The 25,381-nt window shown below is 42.8% G+C and overlaps 10 protein-coding genes across 13 annotated transcripts; 6 read left to right on the forward strand and 4 right to left on the reverse strand.

Moving 5' to 3' along the window:
- Positions 1-419: 419 nt before the first annotated feature.
- Positions 420-3,260, forward strand: Tailor (tailor). Its single transcript, XM_017248822.3, has 8 exons — positions 420-637; positions 1,077-1,199; positions 1,270-1,729; positions 1,848-2,179; positions 2,241-2,376; positions 2,430-2,600; positions 2,664-2,865; positions 2,929-3,260. The coding sequence occupies exons 1-8, from the start codon at positions 527-529 to the stop codon at positions 3,092-3,094; spliced, it is 1,701 nt and encodes a 566-aa protein (XP_017104311.2). The 5' UTR covers positions 420-526; the 3' UTR covers positions 3,095-3,260.
- A 32-nt stretch (positions 3,261-3,292) lies between these two features.
- Dpck (Dephospho-CoA kinase) lies at positions 3,293-4,343 on the reverse strand. The gene is made up of 3 exons (XM_017248828.3): positions 4,169-4,343; positions 3,780-4,071; positions 3,293-3,719 (listed from the first exon to the last, which is right to left on the reverse strand). Exons 1-3 carry the CDS (start codon positions 4,278-4,280, stop codon positions 3,413-3,415), a joined length of 711 nt encoding a protein of 236 aa, XP_017104317.1. The 5' UTR covers positions 4,281-4,343; the 3' UTR covers positions 3,293-3,412.
- Positions 4,344-4,443: 100 nt separating this feature from the next.
- Positions 4,444-6,720, forward strand: Ref1 (RNA and export factor binding protein 1). Its single transcript, XM_017248827.3, has 4 exons — positions 4,444-4,888; positions 5,524-5,719; positions 5,781-5,978; positions 6,175-6,720. Exons 1-4 carry the CDS (start codon positions 4,622-4,624, stop codon positions 6,345-6,347), a joined length of 834 nt encoding a protein of 277 aa, XP_017104316.3. The 5' UTR covers positions 4,444-4,621; the 3' UTR covers positions 6,348-6,720.
- Positions 6,721-6,825: 105 nt separating this feature from the next.
- Positions 6,826-9,792, reverse strand: LOC108130416 (uncharacterized). 3 transcript variants are annotated; one of them, XM_017248829.3, is made up of 2 exons: positions 9,642-9,792; positions 6,826-7,722 (listed from the first exon to the last, which is right to left on the reverse strand). In XM_017248829.3, exon 2 carries the CDS (start codon positions 7,689-7,691, stop codon positions 7,335-7,337), a length of 357 nt encoding a protein of 118 aa, XP_017104318.2. In that variant the 5' UTR covers positions 7,692-7,722; positions 9,642-9,792; the 3' UTR covers positions 6,826-7,334. The 3 variants fall into 3 exon arrangements, with proteins under 3 accessions (XP_017104318.2, XP_017104320.2, XP_017104319.2); XM_017248831.3 differs by having other exon boundaries at positions 9,646-9,774; XM_017248830.3 differs by lacking the exon at positions 9,642-9,792 and adding an exon at positions 7,788-7,921.
- A 440-nt stretch (positions 9,793-10,232) lies between these two features.
- Positions 10,233-13,431, forward strand: Ufl1 (UFM1 specific ligase 1). The gene is made up of 6 exons (XM_017249191.3): positions 10,233-10,439; positions 10,603-10,715; positions 10,776-11,776; positions 11,836-12,316; positions 12,382-13,040; positions 13,101-13,431. The coding sequence occupies exons 2-6, from the start codon at positions 10,639-10,641 to the stop codon at positions 13,238-13,240; spliced, it is 2,358 nt and encodes a 785-aa protein (XP_017104680.2). The 5' UTR covers positions 10,233-10,439; positions 10,603-10,638; the 3' UTR covers positions 13,241-13,431.
- A 24-nt stretch (positions 13,432-13,455) lies between these two features.
- Positions 13,456-17,292, reverse strand: LOC108130628 (PAX3- and PAX7-binding protein 1). Of its 2 annotated transcripts, XM_017249188.3 has the most exons (9): positions 16,980-17,291; positions 16,639-16,925; positions 16,017-16,254; positions 15,761-15,943; positions 15,020-15,673; positions 14,406-14,954; positions 14,162-14,354; positions 13,775-14,098; positions 13,456-13,713 (listed from the first exon to the last, which is right to left on the reverse strand). In XM_017249188.3, the coding sequence occupies exons 1-9, from the start codon at positions 17,194-17,196 to the stop codon at positions 13,662-13,664; spliced, it is 2,697 nt and encodes an 898-aa protein (XP_017104677.2). In that variant the 5' UTR covers positions 17,197-17,291; the 3' UTR covers positions 13,456-13,661. The 2 variants fall into 2 exon arrangements, with proteins under 2 accessions (XP_017104677.2, XP_017104679.2); XM_017249190.3 differs by lacking the exons at positions 13,456-13,713; positions 13,775-14,098; positions 14,162-14,354; ... (1 more) ...; positions 15,020-15,673; positions 15,761-15,943 and having other exon boundaries at positions 16,134-16,254; positions 16,634-16,925; positions 16,980-17,292.
- Positions 17,293-17,518: 226 nt separating this feature from the next.
- On the forward strand, positions 17,519-20,052 carry LOC108130670 (arrestin domain-containing protein 17). The gene is made up of 4 exons (XM_017249250.3): positions 17,519-17,716; positions 18,243-18,398; positions 18,469-19,299; positions 19,367-20,052. Exons 1-4 carry the CDS (start codon positions 17,602-17,604, stop codon positions 19,519-19,521), a joined length of 1,257 nt encoding a protein of 418 aa, XP_017104739.1. The 5' UTR covers positions 17,519-17,601; the 3' UTR covers positions 19,522-20,052.
- On the reverse strand, positions 19,948-22,292 carry Mst84B (Male-specific transcript 84B). The gene is made up of 3 exons (XM_070280715.1): positions 21,980-22,292; positions 21,450-21,887; positions 19,948-21,392 (listed from the first exon to the last, which is right to left on the reverse strand). Exons 1-3 carry the CDS (start codon positions 22,140-22,142, stop codon positions 20,161-20,163), a joined length of 1,833 nt encoding a protein of 610 aa, XP_070136816.1. The 5' UTR covers positions 22,143-22,292; the 3' UTR covers positions 19,948-20,160.
- A 524-nt stretch (positions 22,293-22,816) lies between these two features.
- Positions 22,817-23,949, forward strand: LOC108130280 (axoneme-associated protein mst101(1)-like). The gene is made up of 2 exons (XM_017248666.3): positions 22,817-23,168; positions 23,225-23,949. Exons 1-2 carry the CDS (start codon positions 22,964-22,966, stop codon positions 23,872-23,874), a joined length of 855 nt encoding a protein of 284 aa, XP_017104155.3. The 5' UTR covers positions 22,817-22,963; the 3' UTR covers positions 23,875-23,949.
- Positions 23,950-24,117: 168 nt separating this feature from the next.
- LOC108130408 (axoneme-associated protein mst101(1)-like) lies at positions 24,118-25,325 on the forward strand. Its single transcript, XM_017248813.3, has 2 exons — positions 24,118-24,496; positions 24,560-25,325. Exons 1-2 carry the CDS (start codon positions 24,298-24,300, stop codon positions 25,087-25,089), a joined length of 729 nt encoding a protein of 242 aa, XP_017104302.2. The 5' UTR covers positions 24,118-24,297; the 3' UTR covers positions 25,090-25,325.
- The last annotated feature ends 56 nt before the right edge of the window (positions 25,326-25,381 follow it).

Genomic DNA, 25,381 nt, shown 5'->3' on the forward strand with positions numbered 1-25,381 from the left:
TATATTTGCCGTTTCTTTTTGTTTAAGGCGTCAAATGTTACGGGAATCAACCATTTAGAATAGAAAAAAACTTCTCTACCTACAATTTAAAAAAAATATACATCTGTGAAGCATTTTCTTTTAGTTTTAAATGTATTTTTTGTTGTCTCAATATAGTTAAATAAGTAAACAATATAAAAACACAGTTCTTCAGATTTGTAGTTTTTTCTTTATTTAATTGAATTCAAGATAAACGACTTCCTCTGTTATTCGTATGATAAGTGATCCTCCAGATATATAGTTATGTAAAGAAGATATTTTATATATATTTATGAAAAGATTTAAATATTTATTTATGTTTTAAAATTAAGACAAGAATTTATAAATTTTAAAGTAAGTTCCTTAAAAGCTTCGATCCGGCAACCCCCCAAAACAGATGATGAGTCCGCTGTTGCAGATAACGCATATTTACGTGACGCTGTTTTAACCGCACGCGATTTTATTGCTGTTATTTACTCTGATACGGAAAATCGACTTGAAAGTGATAATGCGAATCGAATTGGAAGACTCTAGGTTTTATTGGGTGGACAAGGCCACCTACAGCAACGCCGAGAAATTGTACCACCAATTACGCCAGATAGAAACGGAAAAGAGAAATGTATGTAAACGCTGACGTTCCAGGGCTAGCTGGCGACATTTTTGAATGTCCGTTACATTATGGTTCGAGTTGAACAAGGGGTCTTCCCCGGGAAAATAAACATTCCGCGCTTTGATTTTGAGCTTTTTTGTGTATTTATTTTTTTAACTCAGTTACCAGCGACAGTCCGCTGTATATATACAAACATTTGTACATATATAATGAGGATTTGTTGCTCACCCCCCACTATCACACATTCATTCACACACACACACACAGCTTTGATAAACCGGCAAGCTTCGACTGAGCTGGCTACCCTACTACAATCAGCTGATAATACGATCGCTACGCTTCCCCCACATTTATTCAAACATCTTTAGCACCAAACAAAGGCCCAGCGCCGTCGAGTCCCATCAAAAATTTTCGTATTTAAACCACTATCATTCTTGCCTCCGCACAGGTCCCTTCTTGCTCCGCCCCCATTGCAGTTCCAAGGCCCTTGCCCACCCCCGCACCCACTAAGAAGAGCAAAAAGAAAAACAAGGCGATGGCCGAGAAGGATAATCCGAACAAACTGCTTTACGTGAGTAAACTTTGGATCACACACACACATAGAAAGCTTATCAAGCTCAAGTGACGAGGTGATCTTGCAGATGAATCCCCTGACCATGGAGGCAAACTTCTTTTTGGAAACTCTGACGGCAGTGAGTCAGAAGAGTGGCACCCCGCAACTAGATCCGTATCTGACCAAGCTTCTGGAGCGTATTGTTGTCGGTATCGAAAAATATCTGGACCGGAATCCGACCTACGTGTTGCCCCGGGAGCCGGCTGCCTCGGTCGAGGGAGTGGTCTTTGTCCAGCCCAAAGAGCTGCAAACGATCAAGCGTACCTTCAGTTGCAGCGCCTGCACCAATCGAATCGTCGGTACTACTATCGCCAAGGCGGTGGCACATTTGTCTGAAAATCATCCAAATCCCAATCCCAACAATCAACCGATCCCAAATCAGCAGCAACAGCAACAACAGCAACAACAGCAACAACAACAAACAAAGCAAGAGAAAAAAAAAGTCCAGGTTAAGGCGCGTCAGGAAATGGTGGTGCAGCTACCCAAGAGTAGGTGTAGATCAGTATGGACAACTGGCCTAAGCTGGGTTTAGTACTGGACCATTGCCTCTACAATCAGACTCCTATATTATACACTTCATATCATTAATTTATGTTTTAATTCCAGAGGCCAAGGCCATGATTGTGGGAGAGATAACTAATGTGTTTAAAGACAAGTACCCTATAGCGGACAAGCTGAAAGTGATTCCCGAGTACAACGTTATTGAGCAGGATTTGTGCAAACTTTTGTCGCCGGCGTTTCCGGCCCAACAGCTGCGTATCTACAAATTTGGTTCCCGTATTACAGGCATCGGAACGAGGTCCTCCGATTTGGATGTATTTGTAGACATTGGAAATACATTTCATATATTCGAGCACCGCGCCTCAAAGGCCACGATTAGCAAGCTACGGGCGATGCGACCCGTTTTTTGTGGCAGTGACGATTGGCGCATTATAAATGTAATTAAATGTTAAAAGGGCAAAAGGTAACTTGCCATTAATTGCCCCTTTTTTGGAGCAGGTCATAGAGCAGGCTCGTGTCCCGATAATCAAGACCTGCCACTTGCCAACCGGGATCGAGTGCGACATTTGCCTCAACAGTCTGGGCTTCTGCAACACGAATCTGTTGAAATATCTGTTCGAATCACAGCCACTAAGTAAGAATAGCTGACTGCGCAAAGCCACGTAATATTTTTGCGATTTATTGCAGCTCAATACATGTGCATCTATGTGAAGAACTGGTTGGAGCGCTGCAAGCTGACGGAGCAGATCTCAACGTACAGTATTACTCTGATGGTTATCTACTTCTTGCAGTTGCAGCGTTTACTGCCTCCCATCACGGCCCTGCAACAGGATCAGTCCTTGAAGCAGCTCGTGGGACGTGAGTTGATCTAGGTGGTTCCCAAATTTTGTTAAATACTCATTATTTTAATTAAACTTTCAGCTTGGATAGTTAATTTCACTCAGAAGGCGCCAAGTGAGCTGGGGCTGCAGCAGTTAGAGGCAACTGTGCCCGTCGTCAAAGGCTATCTGAGATCTTTCTTCTTGTACTATTCGAACTTTAACTACGAGCAGTATATGGTCTGTCCATATTTCGGTCAGGGCAACATTGAGATCCAGAATATTGAGAAAGCACTGCCGAACAGGTAACACAGATATTGTGGAGAGGCCTTGAATTTGTTCACCTTATCAATGTTTTTTTTTTTTAGATATTCAAGTTATGTGTTGGAGAATCCCGATTGCGGATTGCAATTGAAAAAACCGATGGTGGTCCAGGATCCGATTCAGCTCAACCACAATGTCACGAAAGCTGTGACCCGATACGGACTTCAGACGTTTGTGGATTACTGCCATCAGACGGCGGCTCTACTTTAGGAACCGTTGGCGCCAGCGAATACTTAGCCAGAAACCAGAATTAAATCCCATCCCTCCATTCTCAAGACAGTTCTGTAGCTTGTCTGTTACGTTTTGATATTCTTTGTGCGGAGGACTTGTCATCAGCCGCCACTGGTTGCTGTAAATAAAAGTTGCTCACCAAGTATATGCTTTCGACAAGCCGAATCATTTCATGAATTTTGAGTTTTCTCTTTTAATGTATGTATATTTCCCTAGCAAGCGTTAAAATAGCATAATTGGTTTGTTTGGTTTCAATTGCATTAACACGAAAAGTAGCATTCAATGGCATATAGGCGTCTACATCTGCCAAGATGCAGGCAGTTTGTTGAAGACCTTCAACAGAAGGTAGATCGAGAAGCCAACGATCAGAAATAGGCCCAGGAAGGAAATGCGGTTAAGCCAGTGCTGCTTGGACTCACACATCATGTTGTATATGCTCATGGCTGACGACTCTGTTTCTTCGACGCTGCCATTGTTGTCGATGACGAAGTGGGATTTCTCGCACTTCTTTTCCAGGGGCATTTGCGAGTTCACCCTATGCCGTGCCTCCGTCTCTGATAGCTCATTGCGGGCAATCAATCGTTCCAGTTGCTTATCCTGATCGCTAAAAATACAATCCTACCATTAGTTATTCAAAAATGCTTCAAAATAAAATGCAACACACCAGGATACGCAGACAATTTTGTGAATGTAATCCATGAGAACTCCAGTTTCGAACAGCAATGGCAGATCCAGAACTATCCAGGAATGCCCTGAGACCAGCAACTTGCACACCCGCCAGAAGATCTTGCGGTGTATGGTGGGATGGGTGATCTTGTTAAGCTTCCCCCGCAGCTCCTTATCCTCAAAGATCATCTTCCCGAGGACAGCGCGGTTGATCTCTTTGCTGGGCAACAACACCTCATCGCCGAAGATTTCTCGAATCTGCTTCCAGCAGGGCTGACCTGGTTCCACAACTATTTAAAAATGTAACGTTAATAATTGCCAATTGTCGTTAATTACAAATCATAAAAAGGAAGTGCTCCACTTTGCATATACTCGCTTATTACTCACTCTCACGGGCGATTTTATCTGCATCTATTACTGGGATACCCTGTTTTTGAAAAACTTTGCTGACTGTGCTCTTTCCAGAGGCAATGCCACCAGTTACGGCCACAATAAACATGATTAAAATACTTTAGTTTTCGGAATGCAAATCGTTTTTCTTTTTTTTTTTTGCTATAAAAATGGCAGTGTGACCAAATCAACTGCAAAAAAATAACTTTTCTAGTTCTGTTAAAAGAATTTATCTACATCATATGTAGATAAGAGAACCGGACGTTGTTCAACACTTTTTTCCGGGTTCGCCATCTTGAAAAAAGAAATTATTTTTCGTGCGTCGTTTTTACAGAATTTTGTGAAATTTCCACGCGCTTTTTTTTGCATTCTGCACGGATTAGTAACTTTAGTGAGCCCGCCCAGTTAAGGATATTAATAGCGACCGAAGAACAACAAACGAGCAGCAAAATGGTGGACAAAATCGAAATGAGCCTGGATGATATTATCAAGTCCAACCGCACGCAGAAAAAGCCGCAGGGAGGTCGTGGCGGTGGTCCTGGCGGCGCTCGTCGTCCGGGTGGACCGCAGCGTTTTGCTGGCGGCGCACGACGTGGCGGCGCCGGCGGATCTCCGCGAAAACCAGCCCCGGCAAGTGGAAGCGGCGGCGGTGGCGTGCTGAAGGGTCGCCGGCCGGGCGGCGCCCCCGGCGCGGTGCAGAAGTCCAAGTTCCCAAGGGTAATTGAAACGTTTCGCCACGAGCAGAGTCGAATTGGCATCGGGGCTACGGAGCAGCCGGAGCAGAATATTCATACTTGCATGTTAGCAAGGACAGTGCTAGTCCATTGACACTAACACCAGTTCGAGTACCTAAAGTACCTAACGGATGCGAATCAAAATGGCCGCAGCTAACGGTGTCACTGGCCTTACCGGGAATGGTATTCGTTAGCGGTGGACAAGGATAGAGAGAGAGATCCCATCTCCGCTCTTCCAAGGGCAGCAGTTCTATGAGCAGAACCAAAACCAATAACCGAAACGACCTTGATCTCTTCGCAGTTGCAATCCAAGCGACCTCAACACCAAGTTTTCTTTAACCTCGTTTTTACGTTACAGAAACTTAATAAAAAACAGAACCAAAAGTTAAACATCAGCATTGCGCTTACCTGGTGGCAATGAGTCACTTTCTTTTCCCGTTTACGTTTTTCTAAGCAAAACATTTCTAGTGTTCTGGACCTTAAATGGCAGTCCTTTGTTGAAGAGGCTAGGATGCGACCATTGCTACTGTCACTGTCACTGCTACTCCCTCCTCGCGTTCGACTCGAACCAACCAACCAACCAACATACCCTCTACCTAATACTACCCCCACCTCTAGGGCGATGTGAACAGCGCTTGGAAGCACGATATGTACGACGGACCCAAACGGGGTGCCCCCGGGACCGGCCCCACCCGACTAATCGTTGGCAACTTGGACTACGGTGTGTCCAACACGGACATCAAGGAACTATTCAACGACTTTGGCCCTATGAAGAAGGCAGCTGTACACTATGATCGTTCTGGCCGTTCATTGGGTAAGTAGTATTATTATTAAATCTTTTTCTCTTATTAATTTTCTATTATTTGTGATTGCAGGAACCGCTGATGTAATCTTTGAGCGTCGAGGCGATGCTCTGAAGGCCATCAAGCAGTACCACGGCGTGCCCCTGGACGGACGCCCCATGACTATTCAACTGGCCGTTTCTGATGTGGCTTCCTTGTCGCGCCCCGTGGCCGCAGCCGATGTCAAGCGTCGCGTGGGCGGTGCTGCATCGACTTCATTCAAGCGTGGTGGTGCGTATCCAAATTGGCCATGAACATCAGACTTTTTTCAAAATGACCATTTTTGGCGGTAGATTAGGCAACTTTGCATAACCATAGATGTTTCATTGAGTTTAATATAAAATGAATATTTAATTAACATTAACTCTAGATTTGCGAAAAGTAGAAATTTGTATTTTTTTTATAATTATGTGTATTTATTTTTCAGGTGGCCAAGCTGGAGGTGCTTCGCGCCGTGGAAGCTTCAAACGTCCGGGTGCAGGCGCTGGCAAAGCAGCTGGCGGTGGTGGTGGTGGCCAGCGACGTGAACGTAAGGCCGCGCCCACTGCCGAAGAATTGGATGCCGAACTGGACTCCTACATCAACGATATGAAGATCTAATTAGCCAATAGTCTGAATAGCCTAAACAAAAAAATATATTCAAGAAAAGAAACAAATCCCTAATTTTAAGGTCAACGAATGGACAGTCTCTCAATGGTACAACAAAACTTATCCGGATCGACAATGCCGAGTGAAGAGTGCAAGAAAAAGCCGACATCTGAAAGTCGCATCCCGTTTGTCCACACATTCATCTAATTGTTAGTTTTATTGATATGGCGACTAGTTCATAAGTCGACTACCAAAATACACTTGATACTGTATTTATTATAAATAGTTATATGCTTTAACAAAGGGATCGACCACGACGACTTAAAGGACACCTGTAATTCTAAACTGGAGTGTAATAAATACTAGAATTAATTTCGTGACCAAATGGAGTGTCTTCTGACTCATAATTGTAGGTTGAAATGCATTTTTAACCTCACGGCGAACTCTTAACAAAAAACCAATAAAAAAAAAACATTAAAACAAAGACAAATTTATAATTAAGTTTTTTTATTTTGGAATACGTAGATAGTTATAAAAGGATTTCATTTTTTGAACTGATTTACAGACTATTTGAATCCCGATGTGGACACGGTAAGTACATATGGTAAACTAGGTGGTAGATTTTTAGCAGTCAATAGAAAATTCCTTTTTTTTTTAGTTAAATTTTGGGGGCGGAGTCATGGTTAATTCAATATTTAACAATTGCGTTAGACGAGTTAAAGTTTTGGCTTAGGCGAGAACAAGGATGATAAGACAGATACAGATATATATGAACAAAACTTGCTGACAGATTTTTAAAATATAATCGAGATGTTCTTAGGGGATCTGCGTACGAGTATAGTTAATGCGCCTCTGGGTATTTGTGTATACGTATGTTATAAGCGAATTATATTTATAGTTTTATGTATGCATATGTTGGAGGATGCTGAGGATGTGTTGGTGTCGTGGTGAGTCATTAAATGCTTGGCAGCTGCTCCTCTTGAAACGGCCTCCCTCCTTTTACCAAAAGCCGCCCGATGAGAATCCACCTGGTGGCACGCGACCACGTGACTCTCCGTTCGTGGCCGCTGGCTTGTTCGCCGGCTCCTTTGCCTGGCTGGCGGGTGCCGACTTGGCCTCCTCCTTGTGGGCAACCACCTCCTCGCGCAGCTTCTCGACAGCATGGTTCGCATCGGTGGAGCCCATGCAGGCGTTGAGATTCGAGGAGTTTTGTTGGTTGTACTTGGGACGTGGGGCGTTCACGGCCACTTCGGGCTCCGAGAAGATGTTGGTGTGGCCGCCGCCTGGAGGCTTCAGCACTCGGCTGGAGGGACGAGCACTGCTGTTAAGTCCAATTTTAAGCTCGGTGGATGTCATTGTGTTGATTGCTGCTCTCACTGACTGTCGGCTGCAATGAATAGCAATGAAAAGTGAGTCAAAAGTGGTGTGGTTGGAGGAAACACAATCGCATACAAATGATTCTAATTCTAACACTGACTTGATGGGGAAAATATAGTCACGCCACTTGCGGATGTGGGGATATGGTAGAAACACTGACACCTACAAAGGGATTCGGGAAATGGAGTGATAATGAGAACTCTTTGTTGGACTCCCTCTATAACCAATGGCTCCCCATTTATTGGGCCTCTCTCTATACATCAAAATTCATCAGTTCCCCTATCTATTTTTACTGGTTCGCGCTTTGCACTTTGCCGTTAACTGAAATTGCGCCGTTTTGTGGCGGTCGCACTTTCTTTGTTGTTGTTTTTGCCATTTTTACTCGTTTTTCGTTTTGGTGTCAAGTGACAGTGGGTTAGGCTTGAAAAGATTTATGTTAAAAATAAAAACTATGTGTATATATTTTTCAACAAAACAGGTACTATTTTTATAGCTTTTTGTTTTAATTTTCTTTAGAAATTTATTAAAAAAGATCTAATCGCCACTTGACAGACATCCCACTGTAGTAAGTTATGTTGCTCGTTGGCAGTTTACTTTCCTACTTATACTGTACTTGGGAAAGTGGAAAAAGAGGTCGCCAGAGAGGCGATGACATCTGCCAGAAGTTCTGTAAAATGTTTGTAATAATGCGTCATCCGCTGGGGGAGGCGTTGCCCACCCGACGCCCCATCTAGTCTCCGGGGGTGTATCGCATTCGGGGTGGCTGGCTGGCAAACAAAAAAAAAAACATATAATGTGGCTTAAACCCCACACTAGCAATTATGTTGGGGCATGGAAAAACAAAGCAATGTGAATGACCGCATAGAGTCAAAGATCTCTAGATTAGATGCCTCTATCGGTGGCGTGGCGGCTATGGCTATTCCCACAGTTAAACGTTTTCCACCTGGGCAAATTCTAGGGCAGCAAAAAAAAAAAAACGAAAGAGTACGGCAGTTATTTTTACCTTTTTCTTTTACACTGAAACGATTTTTCAAAGTATTCTATTCTTTAAAAAAAAAAAAAATTTTATCTACGCTGAAACGTGCAATTAAGGAAGTCGTTAATGGGTTGACATGAGATAGCCATCAGTAATGGGTAATTTGTAATTGTTTTTGTCTGTGCAGTTGTGGTTGCCCTTTGGCGACTGCCGGCTCACACACACGACTACCTTTTCGACCAATATATAAATCGACGTGTGCTTAGGTATTGGTAATTTTTGTAGAAATTATGAGTAATGAGCAATCTGGATATAACTTGAAATTGTAGGCCCTCGCTATTCCTCGTTTCATCTTTTGTTTGCTTTGTTATGGTTTCGCCATTTACTCGAGACTGTCGGCCACTAAATAAGTAAATAAATATGGCAAAAGCACATTAGGGGACGGACGGAAATCAAGTTTTTGGCAGCGGAGCCTACTTAAAATGTATCTGCGACTCGATTAGAGCTTAAACAGTGATGCACACGGAAACTGGCCGAGCAGAACAGCAACAACAGTAACTAGGTTGCTATGCATGCTGGCCAAAATTCGGTTTAAACCGCTTCCAGCTAGTTTCTTTCCTTTTTGTTGCTGCCCCATGCAATCTCTTGACTAAAATACACCGCAAACATTGGCGGCAGATGGGGAGAGTGTCCAACATAAGACTGGGAATCAAGAGGATGTGTTATTTTTATGCATATGTATGCTTTATGCCAGCTGTGCTAAATACAATTTTAAGGCAGCTGCATCTCGGAATCATACACACACATAGAAAGCGCTTGCGCTCGGGGGCTAAAATTCCATGACACAAGCGAAAAGTGCCTTCACAGAGGGTCTGTGGTTATTATTGATTTATCTATTGGTTCCTCGAAACAGGTAACTGATAGTTATTTTAATCTTATTTGAAAATGCTTACCTACGGCAAGACTTTTGAACTCCTGAACACCGTCGGCGTTGTTTGAAAAATGGAAGATGTATAAAAATTGTCCGCGAAGAAGCAAAAGACGCACCCTCGACGACGAACCGTTGATTTTTTGAAAACAGCGATGCCAGGGATGTCAATAATATTTATTATTATCGAAAATAAATTAATCCATAAATTAATCGATATTATTTTCATTTGGTCACACAGACAGTGGAAGTCTATTTTTAAAAATAAGGAGACTACAGACCTTTTTAAAAAGACCTTTGTTATTAAACTTTATTTAATTTATTTATAAAATTTGTATAAACTGTTAGTAGTATTTCGAATCAAACAAATATTCTTAACGTTGGCGGGAATACATAGTATCGAGATGTCCAAACATTCCAATAGTCAGTTGTCTGTAGGTAGATAGATTGTTTTAAGAGCAAAAAAGATAAGTACATTTTTTTTAAATACATATATATTATATATTTTTATATATTTTTTACATATATTTTTAAATATTTAAATCTCAATTAACTTCCTAATAATGGTAACTCTAAGTTCAGTGTTGGAAATGGTGGTATGTTCGTCCGTAATGGTGTGTACACACTTGCTGCACTTTTGTTGACGTTTCAAGACTGGCCCAAAACAAGGCAATAACCAAAATCGATCCCTCTAAAAAGCAAGGCAGGTGGACTTTGTCGGCTTTCTACTAAAAACCTGGTCTATTCTTATACCTTTATATAAAAGGGTATAAAATTTCGTCAAGTGTGCAACGCTGCAAAGGAGACCTCATTGACCCCATACGTACGTACAATACACATATGCATACGTATTCATGATCAGTAATCTTATCCTGATACGATATAACCATATGATATATTACTTTTGACTATAAAATTTGTCAAATCTTTTAAAGAATCTGTCAGACTGCTTCGGAAGGTAACATAATCTTATTCAATATTGACAGGTTACATTTTGTATATCATTGGCATTGATAACAAAAATGGGTAGTGATTGGGATGAGATCAAGCGCCTGGCGGCCGACTTTCAGAAAGCGCAGTTGACGTCAACGCTTCAAAAGTAAGTTATTGCTAAAATCTTATACTTATTGCCTGTTTCATTGGTTTCATCTCTTGTAAGGCTCTCGGAACGAAACTGCGTGGAGATTGTGACGCTTCTTTTGGAAAAAAAGCTCCTTGACGTGGTGTTCACCGTAGACGGAAAGGAATACATTACGCCAGACCACTTGGAGCGAGAAATCCAGGATGAACTCTTTGTTAACGGAGGTAGAGCCAATTTGGTGGAGGTCAGCAAAACCCTAAATGTGGACCTTTCTCGTGTCGTTACTTTGGCCGAGCGTATTGCTGCCGAAAACCCGAGCATTAAGCTCGTGCTGGGCCAGCTTATTGACGAGGAATACATCACTCATATCGCTCAAGAGATCAATGAGAAACTAGCTCTAAGGGGAGAGATCTCTATATCGGAGCTAGCCTCCCAATTCGACCTGCCTTCTGAATTCTTGCAGCAAGACGTGGTAGAGAAGCACCTGGGAAAGATCATTAAGGGTCGGCAGGATGCCACCAATCCGAGAGTGTTTTTCACGCAAGCCTATATTCAGCGCTGCAAGGCCAAGATTCGAGGAGCATTGGCGGCCATCACCCGGCCCACGAATGTCGCTGTAATCCTGCAGCAGATTGGTGTGCAGGAGAAAATCTTCCACTCGCTGTTAGATGAGATTTCTCCGGCCGGTCAGGTTACATCCAAGATGGCCAACGCTCAGTATGTGCCGCACGTTTATGCCAAAACGCAAGCCGATTGGGTAAACTCGTTCTATAAGCAGAACAGCTTCTTGGAGTACGATGCCATCCAAAAACTGGGCATATCCGACCCCAAGACGTACATTCGAAAGCAGTTTCCCACCGAGGAGTTCCTCTTCCTAAAGCGCGTTGCCCTCGGTGCTAGACTGGTGGAACTAACGGTGGTCACAGCCTTGAACGAGTGCAGTGCGACCAAGCAATATCTTGACCTTTCCAGCATTTTGCCGTCTAACCTGTCGGAAGAGGACATCGAGGAGGTGTTTGCTGCTATTATGGCCCAAAAGCAAAGCAACCCCAGCAACTTTGTGTACTTGGACAGCATAGGTGAGGACCTTCATTCAATTTTTACCGAATTCTGCCTATTAATGTTTGTTTTCTTTCAGTATTTTCGCAACCTTACCTCCAGCAGTTGGTTCAACCCTGCCAGGCTCTAGCAGAAACTCAAGCCAAGGCGGCCATCGACAGTGGGGTTTACCAGCAGCATATCGTGGAAAAGACTTTGGCCCAGAAGGGAAACTCCTCGGCACAAGATCTGGAGGACGATGGCAAGGTAGATAAGCGCGATGAGCGAAGAAAGAAGGCTGCTTCTGGAAAAGCGGGTGGAGGAGCCCAAGGTCGAGAAACCAAGACAAAGTCCACGAAAAAGCATGCTAGAGGAAGGGCGGCAGCAGCTCAGAACGAAAGTGACGACGACGAAGATTTCCAGCAGAATACAAGAGGAGGTGGTGGTGGTGGGGGTAATAAGAAGACTGTCAAGCCATTGGAACTTGTAAAGACAGGTGATATTGTGAAACTGATTACGGCCACCCTGGAGGAAGAGGGCTTGGAACATCTGGCCAAATCCATAGCAGCCTTATACACTAGGTGAGTCTAGTTTTAATAACTCCATTTAAACAGTTATTAACTTTTTTCCTTAATATCATTTAAAGCCAGTTTAATCAGACGGCGCTGGCACGTGCCCAGGAGTTGTTTGAGGCAACTCCACAGACCAATCGTCGCCAGACTCATGCTGCCATCCAAGATCGTATTAACACGCTTCTTGTCGATATTCGTCTCTACGAAAAAGGCCTTAAACTCTTCCCTCAAGATACGCAAACCCAACTGGTCAAGTACCTGCTTAAATCCTTGGGAAATGATATCTGCAACGAACTATCACTGTACGTGGCCAGTGAGTGCAATCTGACGGTCAAAAATACCAACCTGAATGTGGATCAACGCAACAAGTTGGCTCAGGAGTGCGACGCCCAGTACCGCTCAGCTCTGTTGGAGCAAAACAAGGCCCTGAACAAGTCCATCGACGAATTCGAACTGGCTACGGAGGCTGTGCTCAAGTCCTGCAGTATGATTATCAAAAAGGTGGACAAGAAAAAGGACCGTCTCTTGATTGCGGACCACAAGAAGAAGCTGCAAGAGCAGCTGCTGGAGTGTCGTGATCCTGCGCTGCTACTGCATTTGGCTGCGTTGATCCTGTTTACCACGATCAGTGGCTGTATCCTGCATGCCTCCGGAAAATTCGTCTCTGCCATTCTGCAACACATTCGCGGATCTTTAAACGAGCCTCAGAATGCTTTGCTTTTACGCTATCATGGTTGGTTTTTCTTTCGATATTTTATTTGTTGGGCAGTATTAATCTTTTACATTATTCCAGATCTGGTCCTTCAAGTTCTGCAGTCAGCGGCAGACAGCAGCGAGTCCAAGATCGCCCATGAACAACTGCAATCTATGCAAACGGAAGTCATCGACTTGGCGCAGAATTATAGCCGCGCATCCGTCTCAAAGGCTGATTAATAAAGCTCTATACATCATCTTAGTTTTCCATGCATTTAAGTCATTCTATTTTCAAAGTAATTGGTTTTGGTCCGCAGTTGATTGTGCAATTGTTAAATATTCATAGTTTGTAAATTGTTTTTATTGTTGCTATGCATGAAAGTCGCCTAATTACAATCAGTAAATGTAAAAAACGATTGAGCATTAAAACAAATTTTCCCACTTTATCAGTTTGGACGTTTAAAACTCAATAGATAAACCATTTTAGTAGATTGATTTGGATTTCGATAAGCTCAAGCTTCGATTTGGAGAACATTGAGCACTTTGTATTTACACTAGGGGATGCTCAAAGTTACAATATTTATTATCAATCCAGACATTGTTCTTTTGATGAATTCTAAATCGAGTTAAAGGGATTGCAGTTAGTGACGGTTGGTTCTTTTTATAAACTATGAAGTCTTTGAAGAATTTGCTTGGCCTTATCGCTGGATTGTCTAATAAAAAAAGAGAAAAAATCAATTAGGTAAAGTCCTTACTTATGATTTGGCTACTTACATAAAAACTGGATTGGTTGCATCACAGCTCTCTAAAGTTTGCTTAATGTAATTAATAAAAAGCTCCAAGTTCTTGAGGGTATCGCTGTTGGGTAATAGCCAAACCGTTGGAAGGGTATTCACAATTATATATGCCTTGTTGATGGCATCGTTTGGAGTACAAACGCGCATGGCCAAAAGCAGGTATCGATTCAATAACGATGCAATGGCCAGTTCGCGGAGGTGCTTATCAGCTAGAATGCCCTGCCAGCTAAGAAAGTTGCGGAACAGCTTAAGGCCGCTGCAGAATTGGCGCTGGAAGAACGATGTCTTTGCTTCTTGTACTCTGGAAAGTAAAGTTTTTATTAAATTGGGGCTATCCTTTAGAGAAATCCTTGTTCAAACTCACTGCTTGGGGAAGATGGGTATAAATACATCATTTTCAAGGGCCAATCTCATGCGCTCCATAATGGATTCAAAAAGTTTGTTGAGCTGCTTATTGGTTCCACTTAGAGGAAACTCTCGCCCCAGTCGATTTATGAAGCCCACTAGGCGCAGGGTTTGTGTGGTAGACAACGGGTCCCAACTCTCCGTAACTAGGACTGAAATGAGATTATAGTTATTGAAATATTACCTCTACTAAATAAGCTTACCTGTTAGTTTAGGCAACACAATTTTCTCAACTAATGCTGGTACCAAATTAACATCCGGATCACTTTTTAATTGCTCTACTGTTTCATCAGGTTGGCAGGCATACAACATACAGGCTTGATACCATCGCATGTTCTCGATATCGGCATACTCGTCCAGCATTGGTGACCATAATAGCATTTCGTGCCGCACAAGGGGAGCCAAAACCTTAGGAAGGCACAGGCTAACAAATGCGTCCTGATACGAGGACATGTCCGTTTTTCGCCACGCGTAAAACTTCATTAAAATTAGTTCCACTTTGCAGAAATCATCGGTGACGTCCTCAAATGCCTCTAACGATTGAGATTTAATTTGTGCCGAGGCAGCCACACTTTGTTCCTGTTGCTGGTCGGGGATCTCGTCGTCGCTGGACATGCCGTCTAAATGGGAGGAAAGGAGGTCCTTACGTTCGCGTTCACATCTCCGACGCGTTCGTCGTCCCTCCCTTTCCGCGGCACGGCGGACTTGCTCTTCGTATTCGGGAGTTCGACGGGCAGCTGCTGAGATGGGTTCTGGAAAAGACAATAATTGGAAAAATATAACAATCTGAAGCAGTTTCAGTTAAAAGGCTTCTTACTTGATGCCTCGGCTATTTCCTTTGCTTGATCTCGAACATCTTGGCGCCTTCGGTTTACCAAATATCGCTGGTTCTTTCCGTATTGCTGCAGAGCCCTCTTTTCCAGATCGTTAATCAGTGGCGTTTTCTCGGCGAGGCAGTCGACCAAGTCCTTAACGTAGCACTTGACCTCCTGATAAAATTTGTACTTGGCCGCTGCTGTGGGAGCATTCTGTTGGCATTCTAATTGCTGGAGCTTCAGGGACTTTAGTTCGGTACTGATTCTGTCTATGCTGGCACTGTGATCCGCCGATCTTTCTTTTAGTTCAGTGAGTCGTGATTTGATGGCCTCGAAGATCTCCTGAGGCGTCCGTAATGTGGCGGGTTTTCCCTTTTCTTTTTTCGACTTGGAAGCTGATCGAACTGCCGTGGCTAAATTGCTGCGTTCCAAGGCGTTTTTGGCGTAGGCCTTTTCCAGCAGCGTGGACGTAGACTGTGGGGGTGGAGGCTCAGAATCATCTATGACACCTCCGCTACTCGTCATGGATGGCTTTATTATAAAGCGGGAAAGCACCGACTCGTGTTGGGAATGGACTAACTGTGCCCCTGTGACGCCTTTGCGAATCTGTTGGTTCTCCCATTCGTTCATCTCGCGGTCAGTGTCCTCATCAGTGGCTGTGAAAACAGTGAATAATTAGAAAATGGACCATCATAACCGACAAACTGCATCTGCCCAGGGTCGGACCGGTCCCTTCTACATACAATCATTTTCGACTGCATAGAATTGCTCGCGTCGCTCTTCTCGTTCCTTGCGTCCAGTTATGTCGTTCATGTCCATGCGCTCCTCGTCATCGGACTGGTCTCCCTCTACATCCTCACAAGGCAGGCGTGTGCTTAGCTTGGGTTGCTCTTTTGGCTCCTCGATGGGTATGAAGTCGCCAGCCCCTGAATTATTGGAAAAACAAAATAGGTTAATATTGGAGACTAAAACCATTAACATAAATAGGGATTGGCATACCCTGTTCTCTAGCACGTTGACGTCGTTTCCGGGCGGCGTGAATCATTGCTGCATCAGGAATAGAACCGCTTTCCAACATTTGCTTCAGATGTTCCGGTTTGGAGAAACGGTGATGCGATTTGTCTCGGCCACCATCTTCGGATTGGTCATCCTCATCGCTCAAGTCATCCCGTCCGGCGCAGAGGGCGGCACGACCATTTAAGATTGCCTCTGGTGTCTCTGATTTCTTTACCACTAGCTGAGGAACAATAGAAGAAAGGCTATTAATTGAGATCTTTCGAATCTTTTCGCTAGAATGAGAAATCTTCATGCGGTTGGTAAAGTCATGCAATTGTAATCGGTGGTGGATACGATATGTTTATAAAACAGAGACCCTAAATTGTTTAACGAATCACTTTCCATCACAGATTACTCTTAATTAGAAAGACAAACTAAGCCATTAATCAACTATAGAGTTGTAAAGAGCTCTCTAATTGAAGCTACTAAGACAACACAAACTCTAGGTACATGGTTGCAAAATCATTGCTTCTAATCGCTCTAAGATAATGGTAATTTTTATTTCTGGTGTTGAAATTTCGTTAAACGGTATATTGTAGAAGAAATTGAGTAATAATAACCTTACCACAAAGTCGTCTGTGCGTATTTCGGTTTGGATCATATGATTATCACTTTTTTTACTTTTACTCTGATCGCTGGCACCTTTGTATCGGCCAACGCCACCATCTGAATGTGGATTGCCGTAACCCGAAGACGACTCTAAATGCTGTGTACTACCATTTTCGCCGCCTCCTTGCCCGCTGTTCTCCGCCCGTTCCTCGCGTTTTTTCTTTCGTCGCTCCTTGTCCATCATACGCATCACTTTCTTGCTGTGCGACGACTTTCGCACTTGGAACACTTCACCATCGTCCTCTGTAAGGAGTTAGATAGTGAATATGAGCTAGCGGAAGTTCGTGGGCTACTCACCGTCATCCGCAAAGCTAAGCAAAGCCTTGGGTTTGGTATCATCCAGTGATTTTATTGGCTTCCGGCTCTTCTCTTTGTCCCGCTTTCCAGTGATTATGGGTGGCGGAGGCGCCTCCATTTCGGCGTCCGTATCCAGCGACGGTCCGCCTTCTTCCTCGTCGGCATTGCTGGAAAATACACGACGCTGGATTTTCTTTGGCTTACGAAAAAGCGACATTTTTATCCTAGTCTGGGAATTGTTTAATCAATGAAGTCTGAGAAAAGCCAATTTTGCAAAAGTTTCTTCTTCTTGGCTGACTGAGTTAGAGATGACACCGTGTGTCTGGTGTGTGCGTGAGACTAAGTCAGGGTACGACATATGTAAAAATTAATTGAACTTTAATTATTATTTGTAAAATTTAAAAATTGTTTTTTTATTAAAAGTGTAAAATTGACTTTTTTTCTTTGCATTGAAATAGTATAATTGAAATCCCTATCCTTATATATCGTTAGAGTTCTTTAACCTTTTCCAACACTGCCCAAAACTGCTCATCACCAATCCCTGCATTCGGCGACCAAATAGAGTTTAAAAACAGACTGGAACTGTCGTTAGTTTTGCTAGTGCGTAGAACTGAATCTCAAAATGGGCCTTAAAGGTTGTGAAGTGCAGTTGGACAATCCCTGGAACACGTACTATGCCGGGCAGACTCTCAACGGACAGGTTAAATTCACATTCGACTCGCCGAAAAAAGTGCGAGGTGAGTACGAAATTAAATCATTTGTTGGATTGTTAATTAAAAACCAACTGTCTTCTATTAGTCACAAAGGTGACGAAACCTCCAGAATAAGTTATGAATAATTACAGCTTAGGGGGCGACAAAACAAATGCGTGACATATCCATTTGGCAAGGAGACTTACATATTTCTATGATTACATTTGAGACTACATTTGGCCGGTGCACCGCCCACGTAGCTTAAGAGGATGGGTCGGTAACAACCTTGTTTTTCACACCCAAAGGTTATTGAACTTTATCAAGAAATGCACTTTCTCCGATAACAGCCAATTACTAACGAAAAGTTCAACACAAAAGAAAGTATGCGACAATAGGTTTACAAAATGGAATTTCGAGGCCATCAAACATTGGGGCGATGCTGGCTGCTGGCGATGATGTCATCCGCCGGCATTCCTATAGCGAGACCGAGAGGCTTTTCATATTATTTATAGCTAATTTTTGTGACGCAGTAGATTGTCATTCAATAAACAGAGACACTTGTTCCGCGCAGGCATCATCATTCGCTTCCTGGGCGAGGCTAATACGGAGTGGACCGAGGAGCGCTCTGTGACCAGCAGTGAGGGGAAGACAGAGAATGAGACTACCGTGCTAAAGGGTCATGAGGAGTACTTCAAGATTCAGTACTATTTATTGGGCGGAAAAAACAGTGAGTACATAAATATCCCTAAGCTCTTTTCGAAAAATTTAAATCTATTGAAATTCCCTTTACTTTATAGGTTCCGAAACGGAATTGCCGCCTGGCACCCACACTTATCCTTTCACCTGCGCCCTGCCGGCCACTTTGCCCTCTTCCTTCGAGGGTGAGTTCGGCCATGTGCGCTACACCATCAAAGTGACCCTGGATCGACCCTGGAAGTTTGACCAGGATATGAAGATGGCATTTACTGTTATTGCCCCGGTTGACCTGAATCTCAATCCACGCGTCAAGGAGCCATTCAAGCTTGAATTGGAGAAGGCCTTCTGCTGCTTCTGTTGTCGTTCGGGACCGTTGACCGTAATAACGAGCATACCGCAGACAGGTTATGTTTCGGGACAGATTCTGCCCATCACCTGTGAGGTGGACAATGCCAGCAACGTGAATCTCACTGCTGTAAAGTTCGAGCTCCGAAAACTGGTCACTTTCCACACAAACCAGCCGCGTAGCGAAAAACGAGAGTCAAAGGTCATTATCGCCAATCTAAGTGTCGGCCCCGTCAACGGAGGTGACTCTCACACGTTCACGCAACAGCTGGAGATTCCGGCGTTGCCGCCGACCAACCTTCTCAACTGTGGCATCATCGCACTTGACTACGATCTGCATGTAGAATGTGATGTTAGTGGTCCACATCGAAATCTCACTGGCAAGATACCTATTACGTTGGGCACTATCCCACTATCGGGCGTGAAGCCGCTGGGACCGCCGGCTGGCCAGTCCGACGATCCTTCGCTGGCACCTACCCAACCTGTTAGTCCGGCTAGTCCACCTGCGGGCGATGGTGTGGGAGGAGCTTTGGGCTGGAACGTAGCTGACAGCACTGGAGGAGGTGGTGCTTTATATCCCAATATACGTGAGTATCAAATAATTTGCAAAAACTAAAGATAACTTCATGTAATTTATTTTTTATTTTCGTACAGCGCCCCCGCAGTTTGTGGAGACCCAGTACCGGGCGCCGACCATTGCCGGACGTGATGACTCGGAGCACACTCAGATTATCGGCGACGGAAACTTTGCTCCTCGCTACCCAACCTTCCAGTTCAACAATGCTACTGCGCCGCCAGCAAATCACTAAAAGAATCTCCAAAGTAGACTCACGCAATGATATTAAATTTTTTCATAATTATTAAATCACAAGATTCGACTATATGGATTTCAATTTAGAAAGTCCCTAATACTTTTATGGAAAGACTTGACTTTCCCTATCCCATATTATTTCGCTTCGCATTTATTCAAAAAAAAAAAGTTTTCCGTCCAAAATAATTGAAACATGGAAATCGATTTGTGCGGAAAGGATGTGAAGAGATAGATATTTATTCAAATTCTGTTTTGGTTATTAGGAAAATTTGTTTTCTTTTTAAATCTCATATTTTTTTCAATGTTTATGTTATATAATTATTAAAGAAATTAACGTGGGCTCCATTGTTTATAAAGCCACGGTAAAAAATGAGTAAAAATACGCACAACTAAGCCAATTTTAAATAATATTTGTTATATCAAATTTTGTGCTCAAAACGATTTATTTAAAAATTTTGAATATGCCAGCAATAGTGCCTAAAACCAATGTACGACACTTCTCGTAATAAAACACATTTAAGAAAGCAAAGATGTTACGGGGCCACACAAGGCTTTTAAGGGCCATTGGTATTGTTTTAAATGGAAGCGGATTTTAAATCATGCGACTTAATAGTGAATGCTTGGAGTCTTGGCCGGATTATTTCGCTTTGCTCAAGGATTTGGCCTTTTCATCACGCATTTTCTTGCAATATTCCTCCAGCCGTTGCATTCTTCTCTTCAGCCTGTCGCATTTGCATTTTTGTATTGCAGCCATTTTCTGACACCTTTTCTTTATAGCATTTGCCTTCTTTTTCTTCCATTTTAATTTTCTTAAGGCCATCATTTTGCATTTGGCTATGAGGCCTTCTTTCTTTTTTTGGGCAGCGAGGGCCTTGGCCGCCTTGGCTTTCTGTTGCGGGGATGCCTTTGCATCTTTGGAAGATGAAGACGATGACTTCTTTACCGCTTTGGGACTGATGTTATATTTTTTCTCCAGCTCCTTGCACAAGGCATCCTTTTTGATCCTTTCGCACTGTTGTTCTAGTGCAACTTCCATGCACTTTTTGTCAGCCGCTCTTTCTGCTGCCTCGACGCAGGGATCCTTATTGGCCAGCTTTTCGCATTCCTCTTCCTGAGCAAACTTTTTGCACAACTTCGACAGGCGCTTCTTGGCGCAGTCGTCCATGTTGTCTTCTTCATCGTATTCTTGGTCCTCCCTGGCATACTGCGCCTTTCGCTGGGCCCGCTTTTCGGCCTCGATCTTTTCGCTGTAGGCCAGGCACATGGCCTCCTCGGCCAGCTCCTCGCACTTTTTACGCTCGGCAGCCTCCCTGGCCGCTCGTTCAGCTGCGTCCTTATCGGCAGCCGCAGCAGCAGCCTTTTCGCATTCGGCCCGTAGCCTTTCGGCCTCGGCCCTTTCGGCTGCCAAGCGGCACTCCTCCATGGCCTCTATCTCCCGGCACTTAAGTATTGCCTTCCGGACCTTTGCCCGCTCGGCGGCCTCCTTGAGTTCTTTTTGGACTTCTCTGGCCTTACACATGGCCTCCGCCTCCATTTTTCTCCACTCTTCCCTGATCTCTTCCTCAGATAATTTGGGCTGATTATTAGCTGCCTCTTCGGCCCTGCGACGCGCCTCCTCTTCTAATCGCAACCTTTCCTCCTCTGCCAGACGTTTCTTCTCTTCCTTCTCGAATTTCTCGCAAGCCTCGCGAATCTTCTGGAGCCGGCAAGCCTCTTTTATCTCCTCTATCTTGGCCTGTTTCTCACATTCCATGCGGTCAGCCATTTCCTGGCACTCCTTGTTAAGCTTGGCTATTAGTTCCTCCTCGGTCGGTTCCTTTTTCTTACATTCGTCTTCGTCTTCATTGTCGGCTTCCTCCTCCGCTTTTTCTTTAAAAATAAAATTCTTTTTATTACATTTTTTTATATTAAATTTTAAAATTTTACCTTTATCTTTCTCCTCTTTTTCACCTCTTGCTAACTTTATACACTTGAGACAATTCTTAGAGAAATGATATTTCCGGCACTCTTCTGCCAAGGCCAGTTCCTTGCACCTCGCCTTTTGGGCGTCTTTTTTGCATTGTTCCTTCAGAGCCTCTTCCTTGCACATCTCGGCCAGGTTTGCCTCATCTTCCTTGTCGCAATTTTCGTCGCCATCGCCTCCATCTTTTTTCCCGCCCCCGCTCATGCACCTCCTGCCACCTTTCTTACCCTTTCCATGGCCTTTTCCAAAATCATTGCGGCTGGACTTAGTCGTTCCACCAAGGCTGGCACTTTCTTGAAGGCTTTTGCGATTCACCAGCTCAAAATCGGGCATTTCGTGTTCCAGGTGTTCAGCCTTCCCAGGACAAAAGTCGGGCACGCAATGTGGTTTCGAGCTGATACCTAATAATAAATATTTTAAAAATAGTTTATAGAATACGCAAATTAAATGGCTAACATTAAAATATCTAAATGTTGTTAATTTTTTAACCCACCAGCCTCACATATTAAACTGCTCCGTAGCCTTTTAAGGGCCTTCCAGCGCCAGTCAATCTTGGCTAAAGTCCGGACGCCCCTTGTTAGCCGGGTACGGCAGTTACAAGTGCGGCAGCAAGCCTGCGGAAACCGGCTTAGTGCCAGTGAGGCCCGTTTTAACATCTTTGTGTAGGTTAATTTTGAATACGCTAAATTTTGATACCGAAATTGTTTACATGAAATTTTGATTCAAACGAAGTATAAGGCTAAGAAGAATTTTGTGGCGCCGTTTAGCCCATCACAATTTCGGAACTAAAATCCAAATGTATGTCAATTTCCAATAATATCTAGTTAACTGACGTTAATTTCATAGTCAGTGGTAGAAGGAAGTCTGATGGCCAAGACGGACAACGGAACATTCCTTACTTTTCTAATTCGAAATTGTTTTTAAAATAATATACTGTATTATTTACTAAACAATGGAAAACTTTTTTATTTCCATCTTTAAAATAAGTATAACCAAAAAAGTGCCCCAAAAAGAAAGTAGCTGCATGAAACTCTAAAGGACCATGGAGCGTATACGTGATATGAAGTATGATGAGGCTCGGGTTGGCTATACTTGCAGATTCTTACAGAAAATGGAAAGACGGAAGTTTCCATGTATTTTTTAATATTGCCACCCACAATTAACCTATACTTTACTAAATTGTAAATATTTTATCCTAATTTTTAAGTTACGAAACTAGCATGAAGCATATAGTTCTTTCATGGAATGGGAAATAATGGAGAATGCAAGATCATCAGACCTTTTATACAATATTTTTTAACTTTTTAGCCATGATATAAGTGTCATTATAACTATTTCAAACATACTCGGCATTACAATATTTTAGTCTCTAAATTCTCTTTGAACTTATTCTATCTATTCTTTTCTAATTTTGTATCCAAGTACTTGGATTTAAATTTATAGCTATAAATTCCAAATTTTATAAACAATTGTGTCGATGGCAACCGCGATGACTCTACGAAAGTACTCTAGACTCTGTCTACAAGCCACATTGCGCCTATTCTGCCCACCATCTAGTGTCGGTTCCAATAAGTTAGGCGGGCAGCAGAAAGTCCTGCGCAGATTTCATCCATCCAAAAGAAGCGATCAGGATGGCTCAAAGATTTTGCCCAATTGGAAAAAAGAAATCTTTTACCGAACAGGTTAGTTATACCTATTGCATTCTTTCCAATCAATCTTTAATCTTCAATTTCCTCAGGTTTGCAATTAAAGCATGTCCCAAAACCCGCGGTCGCCGAGGTAGTACCAAAAACTCTCTTGGGCTCAAAAAAGTTCCTCCAGGATCTAGACTTGGGCCCGGTAACATGGATGGCAAAGAAATGCTGTGGCGATGATGAAAAGAAAAAATGTGCCGAAATGGAACTTAAAAAGAAATGCGACAAAATAAAGAAAAAGAAAGGAAAAAAAGGATGCAAAAAGGAGCAAAAGGACAAATGCAATGAAATTGCATTGCTAAGGAAATGTCAAGATTTGGCCAAAAGGAGCAAGTGCTGTGGACGTAAAATGAGCAGAAAAGAGAAAAAACTGAAAAAACAATGCGAAGAGATGGAGACGAGGAAAAAATGCGAAAAGATGGAGGCCATGAGAAAGTGTGAAGAAATGGTGGCCAAAAAGAAATCCGAAGAAATGGCGGTTAAAAAGAAATGTGCAGAAATGGCGAAAAAAGAGGCGGAAGCTAAACAAAAGAAGAAATGCCAGGAAGCGGAAATGAAAAAGAAATGCAAGAAAATGGCCGACGAGAAGAAAAAGGCTCACGAGAAGAAAAAGGCCGACGCGAAGAAAAAGGCCGACGAGAAGAAAAAGGCAGAAGAGAAGAAAAAGGGCGGTAAAGACGGAAAGAAGTGCTGAAAGTCTTATAAAGTCTAAGATATAATTGTTTATATAATAAACTAAGTTTGGTTTCCTTTGGTTTTTTAACTTAAATCCTTCTTTGATTACGGGATGTCTATTGGGAAGCCAATTTCTGAGTAAATATGTTGTCGCAATTTAAGTATATCCAGATTGTGTGTTTTTTTACCCAAAAACCAATGGGTTATGTTTACAAGGAATGATTATTTTATACTCTATTAATTTCAAATCATAAGCCATGAATAAAACTTCAGTCGAAATGTCAGGTCTCAATGCTGGGGATATCATATGATTATTTTTGAAATTCTCTTTGCACGTTAGGGTTCTAAGAGATTCAATTCCCTAAATTCATTTCAAATTTTCGGCATGTTTAAGGTCTAAATTGGTAGTAAAAGTTAAAAATTGTGGTTATATATTGTCGCTATGTTGCAGCGAACCACTATTTCTTTAGGAAAGTACTCGAAACTTTTTTCTCGTTCCACAAAACGTCTTATTCAACCTGCAACATGCGTGCCCTTTTCCGGGCTGAGCATACAGCCCTTTCCCGGGATCCAGCGAGACACAGATAGAATCCTGCAAGAACCACAAAAGAAGGATCAGAATGGCGTTCAAATCTGGCCTTGTAAGTTCTGTTTAAGACTCGGGGTTCTTCGGACATATAATATAAAAGCCGTTCTTTTTACAGACCTTGTCTGGAAGACGCCGGTACCCGAGGTGACTCCAAACATACTGGAAGGACAAGATGGCTTTTTGAAGGATCTGAAGCTGCAACAGCCAACTTGCATGGGCTCTAAAAAATGCGGAGGAGGCGATGATTTGAAGAAGAAATGCGATGCTCTGGCTGCTAAAAAGAAAGGCAAGCCGAAAAAAAAGAAAAAAGGAAACAATTGTGAGGAAGGTGGTAAAAAAGATCTGGAAAAAATTTGCCATGCGTTAGAAATGCTGAAAAAATGTAGAAAGTGCCGAAAAGCTAAGGCTAAAAAGGGCAAGAAAGACGAATCGAAGACCAAATGCCAAAAAGTTAAGAAAAAGGAAGAGGGGTCACAGTGCAAGGGATCAGGCAAAAAGGACAAGGACACCATAGAGAAAGAGAAGTGCGATAAAATGGCCAAGGAGGCAATGTGCAAAAAAATGGCAGAAGAGGCCAAGAAAAGAGAAAAGGAAAAGAAGGCTAAAAAGGTTGAGGTTTCAAAGTCGGAGGACGAATGCGAGTAAATGAAAAGAAAACTAAATGCAAGAAATTGGCTACAAAAAAGGAAATAGTGGTAAGAAGTGCTAGGCCACCGTCTAGCACTTCCGTTAATGCGGCATTTAATAGTTTGGCAGTCAAAATATTGTACTTTTATTCAATAAACTTTTAATTTTGGTCAAAATTAAAGTTTTGACCTCAATAAATTTTAATTTTGGTCAAAATTAAAGTTTTATTTTAAATAAATTTAAATTGAAAGAAACATTGGGGGACAACACTGCGTATGAGAATTTATAGTTTCCCTATTGAGCTATACGT

This window comes from Drosophila bipectinata, chromosome 3R, assembly GCF_030179905.1.
Source record: "Drosophila bipectinata strain 14024-0381.07 chromosome 3R, DbipHiC1v2, whole genome shotgun sequence".
Classification (NCBI taxonomy): Eukaryota; Metazoa; Arthropoda; class Insecta; order Diptera; family Drosophilidae; genus Drosophila; species Drosophila bipectinata.